We start from the raw sequence: 12,901 nt of genomic DNA, 5'->3' as shown, positions 1-12,901 counted from the left end.
CCAAACAGTGATCATGTAGGTGTGAGGATGCTTTTTGATGATGTAGTGCTACAAGCTTACGAGCACAGGCACCTTGGGAAACAGCGGCACAGCTGAGCCTTCTTTAAGATACTGTCCATCTTCACAGACCAGGTTAGGTCATTAGAAATGTGAATTCCCAAAAACCTAAAGTTAATAACTGTTTGCAATGTGCATTTTAGGAAATGTCATATTATTTAAGATATCTCAAAATTACTTCCTGTAAAATTTCCTATGTGTTCAATTGGACTTTCTGTCATTTTAAGATACTGTATTTTGAAATGTATTTGAGATGCTGTGAATTGCATAGGAAGTTATTTTTAAAATATTCTTGTTATTGTAAGATATTTTGAAACATATTCAACTTATCTTAAAATGCATTTGAGGTACAGTATCTTAATGTGCAGTCATGTTTGAGATATCTAAAATATACAGTACATATCAAATTAATGTCTTGATATAAACAGTATTTCAGATTTCATTGTCAGACGGTGCCATAGATAAAAAGTGAAGAAAGCATGATGTTCAGGCTTAATGTATAATGAGACATAACCAGCATGTGTCTTTTTCTTTTTTGTGTTGTGACTTAGGAATCTCAAAGGATGTAAGACCCAAAAAGCACTTCCAAAAATGCCCACTATAGGGGAAAAACCTTAAACCTGGCTAGGAACATGGGGAAACACAAACATTTACAAAAATAAAAAGTTTTTATTTGAATAAAAATTCTCTGTCAAATACTGAAGCTCCATAGATCAATAAATAGATCACAGAACTGGCTAGACAATGAGAGCTTAAAAAAAAAACAGTCCCAAAAACCACAAATCCAAAGCGAACTTAAAACACAGGACAGAAGGTCAAAATCCGGGAATATCAAAAAGCACAGGAGAAACACAGAAACTTCCATAAACTCCCACAACCAAGAAACAGAACCAAGGCATTGACACAAAGACAATATGAAAAACAAAGGATACAAATAATAAACACAAGCAAAATTAATGTAAACAACACTATCATAAAATAAAAATGGACAGAAAATATGGAGAAAATGGATCTAAAACAAATGTCTGACCCCAGCCATGATAGGAATCCTTGCTGAAAGATAACATCTTAGTGCTCTGAGTGAACTGGTTCTTATGTTGTAATTTCTAATTTGTACCTTTAAGCTAGCCATGACTAAATGTTTAAAGCATTGTAGCAGAATGTAGTTGAGCGCTTCCAACCTTTGGGTATTTTGAATTGAGGGACAGGTAATGACTGAAGAGCAAACTTGGCTAACAGGATTGCAAGAGCCTCCCTGATATGCTATCATGCACCACAACCTTTGACCTTTTAAAAAAGTTCAAAAGACAAATTGGACATACGGGTCAGGCAAGAAAAGCATCTGCTGGGCCAAGCCTAGAGGCTGAACTTTTAATGTATGCATATGTTATAAACTTTAGGATGGGCCAGGTCATCCACCTCTGATGAATTAAATTAGTTCCAGTAGAAACTGCTGAAAGAAATCCAAGAAATTTCACTTAATCTTAAAAACTAAATGGAAAATGTTTCAACAAAAAAGTAATATATCTAAGGGAAAAAGTCTGAGACTCTGTGATATTACAGAGATATGAAACCTGGAATAATATACTGCTACTATTCCAATCTAAATATATAAAAGAATTGCTTCTCCAGGCAGAGATATCTTTCTTAAAAGGTTTATTTTTCTAGCAAAGGGTTGGGAGTCAACAAAGTCATAAAGATTAAGTGTGTAAGATGAACGGCTAGTTTCTCTGTTTCTTTTGCATATCCCCATAGTGACAAAGTACACAAGGATTGCCTTGATTTTTTTTTTGATATTCTGGCCTTAGTACAACAGGAAAATGAAAACTGACAATACCTACAAATAAGTAAAGGATTTCTGGATCAGTAAATAAGTAGGGATTCAGAAATGAGTGCTGTTATGTGTCATAATAATTATCTATTCCACCAATGAAAATTGCCTATATTTCGGTATAATACTTGATATCATTCAAGTTAATGTGAATTAACTTGTGTTTTCTAAGTTGGTAATAAGTAAGACTATGCTACTGATAACATAACTGAGACTTAACAGATGTATGCAGTGATATTACGTTGGATTTCCCTGTGACTGCTGTTGATCATAGTTTCCAACCTGCTTGTTCAGATCAATGTGAAAGAGTAATGTATAACCCCAAATTGGCATCAACAAAATGCATGGCACATTTATCCACTCTTACTCATTTTAGAACAATGATGTGTTGCCAATTACTCTAACACATGTCATTTTTGGAACTGGAGTACCCAGGCATAAAATCCACAATTACATGAGAAGAATGTATGAACTTTACAACAGACAGTGCTCAGGACAATATTTGGATCCGGGACTTTGGAGCTGTAAGGTAGCAGTGCTAATAACTGTACCATCCTTGTTATTTAATGTACATTATTTAAAAATAAATAAAAAAATAGCAAAACAGATTATTTTTGTATTTAAAGAATCAAGCAGAGCCACATTTCTGCATTCATAATGTTTCTAGATTTTGTTTTGTTTAATGCATTTATAGTTATAGGGAAAAATTAATAGAATTAATGCTTTCCAATCTATCCATTTAAACCTTCATCTTAGCAAACTCAATGCATTTATTAATTATACAGTAATAAAATAATAATAATTATTTACATTTATATAGAGATTCCCTCACTACTCAATGCTCTTTACACAGAGAGTAAGGAGCCACTTCAACCACCACTAATGTGCAGTATCCACCGGGGTTTTATTTTTAAAAGCATAGCCTTATGTATGGCAAGCAAACACAACAGATTTTTTGTTTTGCAATATTTCTATGACTTCAAAGAAAAGATGACAAGATCCAAGATTTTTGTTTGACTATTTGTTTGCTGGAAACTCTGATGTGTTTAGTGGTTTTTGTTTGTTTTTCTCACCTACCAAGAAAAATGCACAATTGAACCCAACATCAACACTGTCTATACTATATTAGTGACCTGACAGAACTCTATTAGATTATAAGGGAAATCTGAAGAATACTAGGAAAGTCCATGGAAAAAGTGAAAATTTAACAAAGAAGCCATTTGAAGTTTGCAGTATAAACCAGATGGTGCAAGGCAGCCACTCTTTTACCTAAATCACCATGGTGTATATACTATAAAAGAGAGAGTGTAGCCGCCTTGGTCGACATCAGGGCTATGGGAACAGAGCTTGGAAGCTCAACCCGGTTGGGGTCCATGGTCACCACCAGGGGGTGCCTGAACAGTTCCTAAATCTTGGATGGCAGCCTGCCGCTACCCGATCTGCGGTGCCTGCCCAATTTGCGCGGCATGCGCACAAAGACAACCCAAGCCACGCACATACATGCGCAGATCTTTACTATTACGACCCTGCCCGATCTGCGTTTTTTTACTTTGCGACACAAGTCCCCATCCGATTTGTCTCGCGCACACGCTCTCTGCTTAATTAAAATTCATTTCACAACGCTGCCCGATTTGTTCTGCGCATGTCTAATATTTTACGACACATGAGAAAAAAAGTTACCACGGGATTTGAATTTCTCGATCGGCATTAACAAATAGAACTTCCGCCATTCGAGTGAGAACGAGAAAGAAGAACAGGAAAGAGGAACATATTGAATTTTTCTCCAAGAAGAAGAATATTTTTCACTTTTTGAAAAAATGAAGACTTTTCAATTTTACCACAACTTGAAAGAATATCTTTTACGGGAAGAATTTAGCAACAATTTAACGGTCAGAGAGCGAAGTGAAATACGATGTGCATCCGTGAATTTTATGGTTAAAGGTATGTAATGTTTATTGAATGCTTTTCAGTGTTTGAGAATATATACTGTAATATAATCTAGATATATTTAGCATTACCTGACGTTTTGTTTAATAATTGGAATATTACCAAATTTACCGTTTTAAATAGGCTGGTGATTTCAATGAACGCGCATGAATATTTTGAAATATGCAAAACTTTTAATAAATTGTGTTATTAAAAAAAACTGCTTAGGTGAACTTTCCTGTTATTTACTGATTTATACTTGATTAATGGATTAGTAGGTTTTCTCTTTCTGAACTGCCTAGATTTATCTCAAATCAGGTGTCTACATTTTACAGTTCTTTTAAACAAAGAAGTAAATTAGCATCCAGTAATGAATGCTGAAAGTTTTCTAAAGAATTAATTGTTGCTAAGAAGCCTTATATTTACTTTTTAGTGTACGATTAGTGTAATATTTTGTGTAGCTACTGTAAGTAATTCTTTGTGACCTATAGTTGTGGTTTTATTTTTATTTTTTTTTCATTAAACCCTTCTCCGTGCTGCAACCCTCCACAGAGTGTTAATAAAGGTAAACATAGAAGGAAAATTAATTCATAGATGAAATTTAACCTTCTAAGTCATGTGGCCTAAAAGTATAAGTCACAGTATTCATCAGTGTTAAGAGAAATAACTGAATATATCATTTTGTTCTCTGACAGACCACCAACTTTTTTACACCGGGCCAAACCGACAATACTTTCGTCTCGTTGTTATGAGTGAAGAACAAAAGAGAGCTGTCCAAATGGAGTGTCATGATAATCCTGGAACCGGCAACCATAATGGTGTGAGAGGAACCAGAGACAGAGCTATTGCTGGCTATTTCTGGCCAACTCTTACAAACGATGTAGCTAATTTGGTAAGTTTTGTAAATACTCCAGTGTGAATCTTGAGATACATTTAATAATTCTGCCTCAGGTTGTAGATTATCATGACTTGTGCTAAGAAACAGAGTAATTAGCTCGTATTAATGTTGGTCATATTTTTTGCAAGTCCCCTAGAGCTGAGATATAATTACCAGACAGTCATACAATTTCCTTAAAGTATCTGTTTCTGTACTTCAATTCTTCTTTTGAGGACTGGTGCAGTCTGTCTGTCTTTTCAAAATGATGCCCAATTTTACAGTTCTCCCATAAACCCTTAGTGCGTCAAGAAGGATCAAGTGGGCAGGTAACTGTGTGTGTTAAATTTTTTCTAGTAATCCAAAGAGTAGACTAGGTAGTCCTCTGTTCCTTCCTTGCCAAGAGACCAATCGAGTAATAATTGTGATGTCACCCTCACAAAGTTTGTTTTGCACCATAGCAAGACTTAGTCGTCAATAGCCCTGTTTTATCATCCTCTGGTAACTAGTTGTTTAGGATGATTTTCCTTTGCAAAATGCTTGTTTTTTTGTAGTATTCTTGTCTTCTTGTTATCCTTGCTGCTGTCCCTAATTTCTTTGTGAGTTACTAAAGTTATCTCCAAATCTATTGTAGCTTTACAAGTGTTAAATTCTTTCTTATCTACAAAGTAACCGTATGATGCAAAATTTCATTCAGTTTGTATCTCTTGTTTTAAGTGAGATGTTGTCACCGCTGCCAGCTGAATGATCCCATCAAGACCATGGCACCAGTCTTGCATTCTATCAAGGCAATGGCTGGCTCCAGGTTTGTGAAATAAAATCAATTGAGGGTAATGATTTAATGGCAAATATTTTATCAGGTGAAAGAAGCTTGGGAGGTGGTAGGTCTAGATCTCTTTGGCCCAATATGTGAGACTGCCAGAAGAATCAAGTATGTGTTGACCATGACTGACCTCTACACAAAGTGGATCGTTGCTGAGCCTCTACAGTCCAAGTCTGCGAGTGAAGTGTCTGCAGCCATCATAGGGAAGCTGTGCACATTTGGCATGGTTAGGAAGATCATTACTGACCAAAGCAAAGAGTTTGTCAATGAGGTACTGTTGGAAAAAATGCTTTTTATTTTTAAATTGAAACATTTCTTGAAAAAGTCCCATTATTTTTAAACCCATTTATTATCCCTTGTGTGAACTACTGAAGCAATTCTGTTGATTCTTCAAACACAGCTAAATGAGAACATCTTTGGAGTCCTAAAAGTAAAGTATGCTATCTCCAGTGCTTACCATCCTCAGACAAATGGGCAGGTAATTGTGTGTTTTTAATTCTAATTCATGTTGGATGTTGTTGGTAACTGAAAAAAGATTATTTGTTAAATGTTTGTAAATCCTTTTGAAATAAACAGGATGAAAGAACAAATCAAAACATCAAACGTGCACTGAGAAAATATGTTAACGAGAGCCACAATGACTGGGACCTCCATCTTCCTGCAGTTGTACATGGCATCAACACGGCTAGGCAGGTGGGTACACATGCCCCGGTTGACAATCTTCTAATGTGTTTGACCTTTCATTAGTCCTAATGCAGTGTGCTAATGGTGAACATTTTATAACCAGTCTTCAACATGGTACACTCCATACTTCTTTCTTTTTTCACCGACTTCCGCGCCTACCAGAAGTTTCAAAAGCCTGTCCAATGGGAGAAACTATTGACATTGGAGATCCAGAAGAAGACATTGACACCAGAGTTAAAGAAATTACAGCTTTGAATGAAAAGGTCCATGCCCTACAAAAGACTTAATCGACATAGCCTATGAAATATTATAGTATTTAAAGTTTAATGCCTGCTTTTGTAGATTCTCAAGAATATTGAGAAGGCACAGACAAGACAACAGAGGTCTTATGGGAACCGTAAAAGGAAGTTGGGGAAAACGTGTACAGTCAATGTTGGGGATTCTGTCCTTATTTCTGAAAACCCAAAAAAGCAGTGTCTGAAACCGAGCCTTGCCAGCCGTCACCAAGGGCTTTTTACTGTATCCAGCATCTCTTCAAAAGGTGTCGCTACGGTCATGAAAGACGACGAAAAGCACCATCAGCTCAGTGTCTCACGTCTGAGGCCGTACTACAGTTTAGAAAGTAAGGGTGTTACCTGAGTTTCTGATCTGGATAAATGTTTTAACCTCCATGAATGTTGCTGTAGAAACTGGTCCAAAAGAACAGAAATTTTAAATTCCTGCTATTTGTAACAGACAGAATGAAATTTAAAAGTTTGTTTTTTAATCTATTATATCAGATCGTGGAGCAACTAAGGATTGCTGTCTTCAGGACCATCGATATTGGATGTCTTCTCAAGCAAATGACCATCCCTATGCTTGCTTAGGAGATAAGTGGGAGAAGGATTTGGGGCCTTTTCAGGATGAACTGGCAAGTGCCCTGTCACCTTTGCATTATTGCTTAATTAATGGAAATTTAATTGTGGTTTTACAGCCAGCTTGCAGTGTTTTTATGAACATCTTTTATTAACTTCTACAATAATTACTTCTGTGTTTAGCTGAAGTATTTCCTGGACCCACAGCAGAACTAATTGTCAAGGATGGAAATATCTGCCTTACATGTGAGAACTTCTGGAGTCTTGGGTTAAACCGGTGCATGGATAATCCAATGTAAGTGTATTCACTTTTTGGTATTTTTACTCATTAATAGAACCCTCTAAGAAAACTTGAATTAAAGATTACTTACTTGCATAATTGATTTATTTAATCTGTTAATTTGTTCTAGATTAGAAATGCCTGCTTCAAGATAGTACAAGAAGCAGCCCAAAGACATGTAATTTGTTTTTGTGTCTCATTCACTGACCTTTGTTGGATTAAATATTGTTTCCATATTATTTATAATTATTTAATTCTGTTTTTAACAGGAGAAGATATTCACATTGTGGATATGTATGTGGTTCCCACATGGAAAACCAAGAATGTGGACCCACTTGTTGGTTTGCCAGTAAGTTTCTAGTTCAGTATTTATTTGTTCATTTATATTCATAATTGAGTGTTAATATATATATCTCAATAATTACAAGACAACCTGGGTTCGAAAGATGCCATATTGTTTCCTGCTTGGAGCAGGCAACAAGATCAAGTGGATCATTATTTGCCATCCATCCATTCTCTTCCGCTTATCCGAGGTCGGGTCGCGGGGGCAGCAGCTTGAGCAGAGATGCCCAGACTTCCCTCTCCCTGGCCACTTCTTCTAGCTCTTCCGGGAGAATCCCAAGGCGTTCCCAGGCCAACCGAGACATATAGTCCCTCCAGCGTATCCTGGGTCTTCCCCGGGGCCTCCTCCCGGTTAGATGTGCCCGGAACACCTCACCAGGGAGGCGTCCAGGAGGCATCCTGATCAGATGCCCGAGCCACCTCATCTGACTCTTCTCGATGCGGAGGAGCAGCGGCTCTACTCTGAGCCCCTCCCGAATGAATGAGCTTCTCACCCTATCTTTAAGGGAAAGCCCAGACACCCTGCGGAGGAAACTCATTTCAGCCGCTTGTATTCGCGATCTCGTTCTTTCGGTCACTACCCATAGCTCATGACCATAGGTAAGGGTAGGAACATAGATCGACTGGTAAATTGAGAGCTTCGCCTTGTGGCTCAGCTCCTTTTTCACCACGACAGACCAATGCAGAGCCCGTATTACTGCGGATGCCGCACCGATCTGCCTGTCGATCTCACGCTCCATTCTTCCCTCACTCATGAACAAGACCCCGAGATACTTGAACTCCACCACTTGGGGCAGGATCTCGCTACCAACCCTGAGAGGGCACTCCACCCTTTTCCGGCTGAGGACCATGGTCTCGGATTTGGAGGTGCTGATTCTCATCCCAGCCGCTTCACACTCGGCTGCGAACCGATCCAGAGAGAGCTGAAGATCACGGCCTAATGAAGCAAACAGGACAACATCATCTGCAAAAAGCAGTGACCCAATCCTGAGTCCACCAAACCGTACCCCCTCAATGCCCTTGCTGCGCCTAAAAATTCTGTCCATAAAAGTTATGAACAGAATCGGTGACAAAGGGCAGCCCTGGCGGAGTCCAACTCTCACTGGAAATGGGTTTGACTTACTGCCGGCAATGTGGACCAAGCTCTGGCACCGATCGTACAGGGGCCGAACAGCCCTTATCAGGGGGTCCGGTACCCCATGCTCATGGAGTACCCCCCACAGGATTCCCCGAGGGACACGGTCGAATGCCTTTTCCAAGTCCACAAAACACATGTAGACTGGTTGGGCAAACTACCATGCACCCTCCAGGACCCTGCTAAGGGTATAGAGCTGGTCCACTGTTCCGCGACCAGGACAAAAACCACACTGTTCCTCCTGAATCCGAGGCTCGACTATCCGACGGACCCTCCTCTCCATAACCCCTGAATAGACTTTTCCAGGGAGGCTGAGGAGTGTGATCCCTCTGTAGTTGGAACACACCCTCCGGTCCCCTTTCTTAAAGAGGGGGACCACCACCCCGGTCTGCCAGTCCAGAGGCACTGTCCCTGATGTCCATGCGATGTTGCAGAGGCGTGTCAACCAAGACAGTCCTACAACATCCAAAGCCTTGAGGAACTCCGGGCATATCTCATCCACCCCCGGGGCCCTGCCACCAAGGAGTTTTTTGACCACCTCGGTGACCTCAGTCCCAGAGATGGGGTAGCCCACCTCTTAGTCCCCAGGCTCTGCTTCCTCATTGGAAGGAATGTTAGTGGGATTGAGGAGGTCTAAGAAGTACTCCCCCCACCGACCCACAACGTCCCAAGTCGAGGTCAGCAGCGCACTATCCCTACCATATACAGTGTTGACTCTGCACTGCTTCCCCTTCCTGAGACGCCGGATGGTGTACCAGTATCTCCTCGAAGCTGTCTGAAAGTCGTTCTCCATGGTCTCCCCAATCTCCTCCCACGCCCGAGTTTTTGCCTCAGCAACCACCAAAGTCGCATTCCGCTTGGCCTGCCGGTACCTATCAGCTGCCTCCAGAGTCCCACAGGACAAAAGGGACCGGTAGGACTCCTTCTTCAGCTTGACAGCATCCCTCACCGCCGGTGTCCACCAACGGGTTCGGGGATTGACACCATGACAGGCACCGACCACCTTACGGCCACAGCTCTGGTCAGCTGCCTCAACAATAGAGGCACGGAACATGGCCCATTCGGACTCAATGTCCCCCACCTCCCTCGGGATGTGGTCGAAGTTCTGCTGGAGGTGGGAATTGAAGCTACTTCTGACAGGGGACTCTGCCAGACGTTCCCAGCAGACCCTCACAACACATTTGGGCCTACCAGGCCTGACCAGCATCCTCCCCCACCATCGAAGCCAACTCACCACCAGGTGGTGATCAGTTGACAGCTCCGCCCCTCTCTTTACCCAAGTGTCCAAGACATGTGGCCGCAAGTCTGACGACACGACCACAAAGTCGATCATCGAACTGAGGCCTAGGGTGTCCTGGTGCCAAGTGCACATATGAACACCCCTATGCTTGAACATCGTGTTTGTTATGGACAATCCGTGACGAGCACAGAAGTCCAATAACAAAACACCGCTTGGGTTCAGATCGGGGGGGCCATTCCTCCCAATCACGCCCTTCCAGGTCTCACTGTCATTGCCCACGTGAGCATTGAAGTCTCCCAGCAGAACGAGGGAGTCCCCAGAAGGTATGCCCTCTAGCACCCCTCCAGGGACTCCAAAAAGGGTGGGTACTCCGAACTGCTGTTCGGTGCATACGCACAAACAACAGTTTGGACCCATCCCCCCACCCGAAGGCGGAGGGAGGCTACCCTCTCGTCCACCGGGGTAAACCCCAATGAACAGGCTCCAAGTCGGGGGGCAGTAAGTATACCCACACCCGCTCGGCGCCTCTCACCGGGGGCAACTCCAGAGTGGTAGAGAGTCCAGCCCCTCTCAAGGAGATTGGTTCCAGAGTCCAAGCTGTGCGTCGAGGTGAGTCCGACTATATCTAGCCGGAACCTCTCAACCTCGCGCACTAGCTCAGGCTCCTTCCCCTTCAGAGAGGTGACATTCCACGTCCCAAGAGCCAGCTTCTGTAGCCGAGGATCGAACCGCCAAGGTCCCCGCCTTCGGCCACCACCTAACTCACACTGCACCCGACCTCCTTGGCCCCTCCCATAGGTGGTGAGCCCATGGGATGGGGGACCCACGTTGCCTCTTCGGGCTGTGCCCGGCCGAGCCCCATGGGTGTAGGCCCGGCAACCAGGCGCTCGCCATCGAGCCCCCACCTCCAGACCTGGCTCCAGAGGGGGGCCCCGGTGACCCGTGTCCGGGCAAGGGAAAACACCGTCCAAAGTTTTCATCCATCATAAGAGGTTTGTTTAACCGCTCTTTGTCTCATCCCTCACCTAGGACCAGTTTGCCTTGGGTGGCCCTACCAGGGGCATAAAGCCCCGGACAACAGAGCTCTGAGGATCATTGGGACATGCAAACCCCTCCACCACGATAAGGTGGCGGTTAAAGGAGGGGTCATTATTTGCTATGTGTTCAATTCCTTACATACAACTACAATATTTTTTTTATATCATTTTGACAAATCATAGCACTGTTAACCATGTATTCATGTGGAAACATTTCAGGTTTTACTGGTAGCTGAAAGGGAGATATTTTTTTTAGATTATTTTCGCCCTGATGGTTTTGGAGATGAGACCTACAGAACCATATTTAGGTTTGGAAATAATCGCCATTCTTGTTTAATGATGGCCCTTGTTCAATGGTTACAAGTTCCAGTCATGGCCTTGTTCTATGGCCAGATGTTCTAGTTGCAGTCTTATTCTATGACTGCAGGTTTTGGTTGTGATTTTGTTCTGTGGTTACAGGTTAAGGTTGTGGCCTTGTTTTATGGTCTGAGGTTTCAGTTCTGACCTCTTATTATAGTTACAGTTTCCCATTTTGGCCTTGTTCTTTGGTCAGCGGTTTTACTTGCTATCTTATTCTAAGGCTGCAGGTTATATTGCTGATTTGATCTGTGGTTACAGGTTCTGGTTACAGTTTTGTTCTGTAGTTACAGGTTCGGGTTGCACCCTTGTTCTATGGTTACAGTGGTGGCCTTGTTCTTTGGCCAGAGGTTCCAGTTTCGGCCACCTTCTATGGGTACAAGTTTCTTTTAAGGTTTGACCTAGAGTCAGTTGTTTAATCAACAGCAGAATTGTAATATTGTCTTTTCATTTAATATTTCAGACAAATTGCACGATGTATAGACCCAGGACCTTGGACTGAGAAGATGGGCAGGCATTTAGAAGTAAATGCTTTTGTTCTTTTAGAGTGTTGTCTGTTGACTACTTAACGTTATACATCATCTGTCACATTGATTGGCATTCTTCACAACATTCACTTATTATAACATTCACTTTTTTATAAGAAACTCTCCACTCAGCTAGCTCCCCTCTTATTGGCAACATTTACAGAAGCTAGAAACAATCAAATTCTACCTCAAACCTTTCGTCAAGCATTAATCACCGTCTTTCCTAAACAAAATAAGGACTTGTTACAATGTGCATCATACAGACCAGTTTCACTTCTGAATAATGATGTTAAGATACTCTCAAAAATTATAGCTAGAAGGATGGAGAAAGTGCTGCCTTTGGTAATATCACAGGATCAAACTGGATTTATTAAAGGCCGACACTTATCTTCCAATCTTCGATGTATGTTTAACGTAATATATTCAACAGAAAGGTCAAACACCCCAGAGATATTGTTATCATTGGATGCAGAAAAAGCATTTGATATGATTGAGTGGAACTACCTTTTCACTGCATTGGAGAAATTTGGGTTTGGCCCGAATATTTCTGCGTGGATCAAACTACTGTATATCAATCCAGAAGCTTCAGTTTGCATTAACAACATTTGTTCAGACTACTTTAAATTAGAACGTGGCACCAGACAAGGATGCCCCTTGTCACCACTGCTGTTTGCAATCGCCATTGAACCACTGGCGGTCCATTGTCGAAATTGTTATCAGATAAAGGGGATTATCAGAGAAGGACAGGAACAGAAAATTTCTCTATATGCAGATTATATGGTTTTATATATATCACACCCAGAAAACACTGTGCCTGCAGTTTTAACAGCACTTACAGAATTTCACAAGATCTCTGGTCTCAGAATTAATTTGAATAAAAGTATACTCTTACCAGTGAATTCACAAGCATATAATATTAGATTGGATACCCTAC

The 12,901-nt window shown here is 41.5% G+C and overlaps 1 protein-coding gene across 1 annotated transcript; it reads left to right on the top strand.

The window, feature by feature from the left end:
• The first annotated feature begins 6,016 nt into the window (after positions 1–6,016).
• On the top strand, positions 6,017–7,204 carry LOC127526655 (uncharacterized). Its single transcript, XM_051922602.1, has 3 exons — positions 6,017–6,458; positions 6,538–6,817; positions 6,975–7,204. Exons 1-3 carry the CDS (start codon positions 6,264–6,266, stop codon positions 7,202–7,204), a joined length of 705 nt encoding a protein of 234 aa, XP_051778562.1. The 5' UTR covers positions 6,017–6,263.
• Positions 7,205–12,901: the final 5,697 nt, after the last annotated feature.

The sequence above is a fragment of the Erpetoichthys calabaricus genome, chromosome 2, assembly GCF_900747795.2.
Source record: "Erpetoichthys calabaricus chromosome 2, fErpCal1.3, whole genome shotgun sequence".
Taxonomy (NCBI): domain Eukaryota; kingdom Metazoa; phylum Chordata; class Cladistia; order Polypteriformes; family Polypteridae; genus Erpetoichthys; species Erpetoichthys calabaricus.
The sequence above is the reverse complement of the archived record's forward strand: the minus strand, read 5'-3'. Positions and strand labels throughout refer to the sequence as shown.

Bases quoted from the DNA above. Each gene is read 5' to 3' on its own strand.
- LOC127526655 (XM_051922602.1), top strand. From the start codon at position 6,264: ATGCAGTGTGCTAATGGTGAACATTTTATAACCAGTCTTCAACATGGT. The intron at 6,459-6,537 runs GTCCATGCCCTA...CTGCTTTTGTAG, and splicing joins TTACAGCTTTGAATGAAAAG to ATTCTCAAGAATATTGAGAA. The intron at 6,818-6,974 runs GTAAGGGTGTTA...CTATTATATCAG, and splicing joins GCCGTACTACAGTTTAGAAA to ATCGTGGAGCAACTAAGGAT.